The sequence below is a fragment of the Phaethon lepturus genome, unplaced genomic scaffold (assembly GCF_000687285.1).
Source record: "Phaethon lepturus isolate BGI_N335 unplaced genomic scaffold, ASM68728v1 scaffold24930, whole genome shotgun sequence".
In the NCBI taxonomy this organism is placed as follows: domain Eukaryota; kingdom Metazoa; phylum Chordata; class Aves; order Phaethontiformes; family Phaethontidae; genus Phaethon; species Phaethon lepturus.
The window spans coordinates 12,037-13,924 of record NW_010510146.1 but is presented as its reverse complement, the minus strand read 5'-3'; the positions used below and the strand labels follow the sequence as shown (position 1 = coordinate 13,924).

Sequence of the window (1,888 nt, the reverse complement as noted above, 5' to 3'; positions counted from 1 at the left end):
GTGTCCCGCTCAGGCTCTGCCGGGCCGGTGCCAACGTTCTCCCTTTCTTTCCTAGCCCAGGTGGGGAAGACGTCGCTGATCATGGCTCTGGTGGGCGAGGAGTTCCCTGAAGAGGTGAGCGTGAGGCAGGGAACCCCCAGTTCCTCTGGCTGAGCTGATTCGGGTGAGCTAAAGTCTTGTGAGGACCACACACAGCTCCAGCTGAAATGGTGTTTTCTCCAGTTGGTGCTCTAACCCCGGACGTGGGGCCCTGTATGCTCTGGGGAGGGGTGTAGCTACCTCCCAGGGCCCTGCTCCCCACTGCTGCGGTCAGCATGCTGCTGCTGCTGGGGGTCCAGTGTCCTCCGGCAGAGCAGACCACGGGGCCCGGCCTTGCCCTCTGTGGCCGGGACACTTGGTGCTCAGCTCTGGCCTTGCTGTGGTGGCACCACCTTGGAAGGGGCTGAACCGTGTTCCCTGCCCTCCTCTGCCTGGCTGGAGAAGGGCTCAGTGCTTTCAGATGGGCCATCTGCGAGGAGCAGCATCCAGCCCGCCTGTGTGTGCACCTTGGAGCCTCTGGCTCAGCGGCTCACCGTCCCATCGTCGTTTGGATGGGGAATCGGGATCGGTCTGGCCGTCAGGCAGCTTCTCCCACTGCCCGCGGGCAGATGGTGCCCTCTGCGACATTTGCGCTGGGAAGCATCAACTCCGGGGGCTCGGGGGAGGACCAGCTCCGTGCACCTTCCCAATGCTCTCGCAGCAAAGCCCGGACAATCAGCTTAGCGCTTCTCCCAGCTGCCGAGAGGTCAGGCCAGAGAGCTGGGGGAGTGCCGAGAGCTTATCTCTGGAGCTGTAGCGGGGGTGGCAGCGCTGACTTGTCTGCATGCCGGCATCCCTGGCGGGACTTGGTGCTGTCAGGAGCTGCCTGCCCGAGGGACGGCTCAGGGCCAGGAGGCAGTTAGAGGTTTCACTGCGGTGATGCTGGCTGTGCGAGGGCTGAACTGTAGCGAGCCAAGCCGCAGCTGCAGCCCAGTGGTCTGGAGCTCATCCCACCCTGGCAGGGAGGGCACTGGGCAGCGGCCACGTGGGGATCTGAAGTCCCTTGTCACCAGTCCTTTCAGTTGTGTTTGGCGTGGCTGGCTGAACCGGAGTCTGCTGGCTTTGCAGGTGCCTCCTCGCGCGGAGGAGATCACAATCCCAGCTGATGTCACGCCCGAGAAGGTCCCCACGCACATTGTGGACTACTCAGGTAGGTCCCCGTCCTCCCTCGCTCCCCACCGGCCTCGCTTCTCCTCTTCTCTGCCCGGCTGAGGGGAGTGGGAAGGGGTCCCTGCTGCCGTGGGCAGTTGGTGATGGCTCTCTACCCCATCCAGAGTCGGAGCAGACGGAGGATGAGCTGCAGGAGGAGATCGCCAAGGTGAGCGGGGCTGGGCAGGGGTGTTGCGGGACAGGAGCCTGCGGTGCCCGTCGCCCTGCAGCCAACCAGTGGCACGTGGCTGGTCGCTTTGCAGAGATGCGCAGGCAGTTAGTTATCTGTGGATTAATGCCATGGGTTTGTTTAGAGGTTTGTTTAATCCTTCTCTGTCTTGTAAGCTGTTGTGGCTTGTCCTAGCCCTCCGGGGAGCCTCCAAAAGGGGAGCAGTGGAGGACAGCTCCCTGCCCTCCAGGAGGTGGAAGAGGCTGCTGAGCAGATGACGTGCACTTAGCCTCGGGGTGTTCCCAATGGACTCAGAAGAGGGGAGAAACAGTTGCTGAGCTTGGACGAGACCCCCCCTGGGTTCCCTGCGTTAGGTCCTTGTGGCTGCCTGATGAAGCAGTGGCACAGAGGAGTTGTTTTGGGAGCTGGAGCCCCAGGGAGCGCTGGGCAGGGAGGGGGGGGGGCTCCCACGTCCCTCAGAGCAGCCATGGG

General features: G+C 63.2%; 1 protein-coding gene across 1 annotated transcript in view; it reads left to right on the top strand.

Annotated features, from left to right (window-relative positions):
* Positions 1–60: 60 nt before the first annotated feature.
* Positions 61–1,888, top strand: part of RHOT2 (ras homolog family member T2) — a gene marked incomplete at its 3' end in the record, with an annotated part of 11,452 nt that continues 9,624 nt past the window's right edge. Inside the window, exons 1-3 of the mRNA XM_010296132.1 lie at positions 61–114; positions 1,147–1,228; positions 1,353–1,396. Coding sequence (XP_010294434.1) covers positions 82–114; positions 1,147–1,228; positions 1,353–1,396 — 159 coding nt within the window. The remainder of the gene's footprint in view (positions 115–1,146; positions 1,229–1,352; positions 1,397–1,888) is intronic.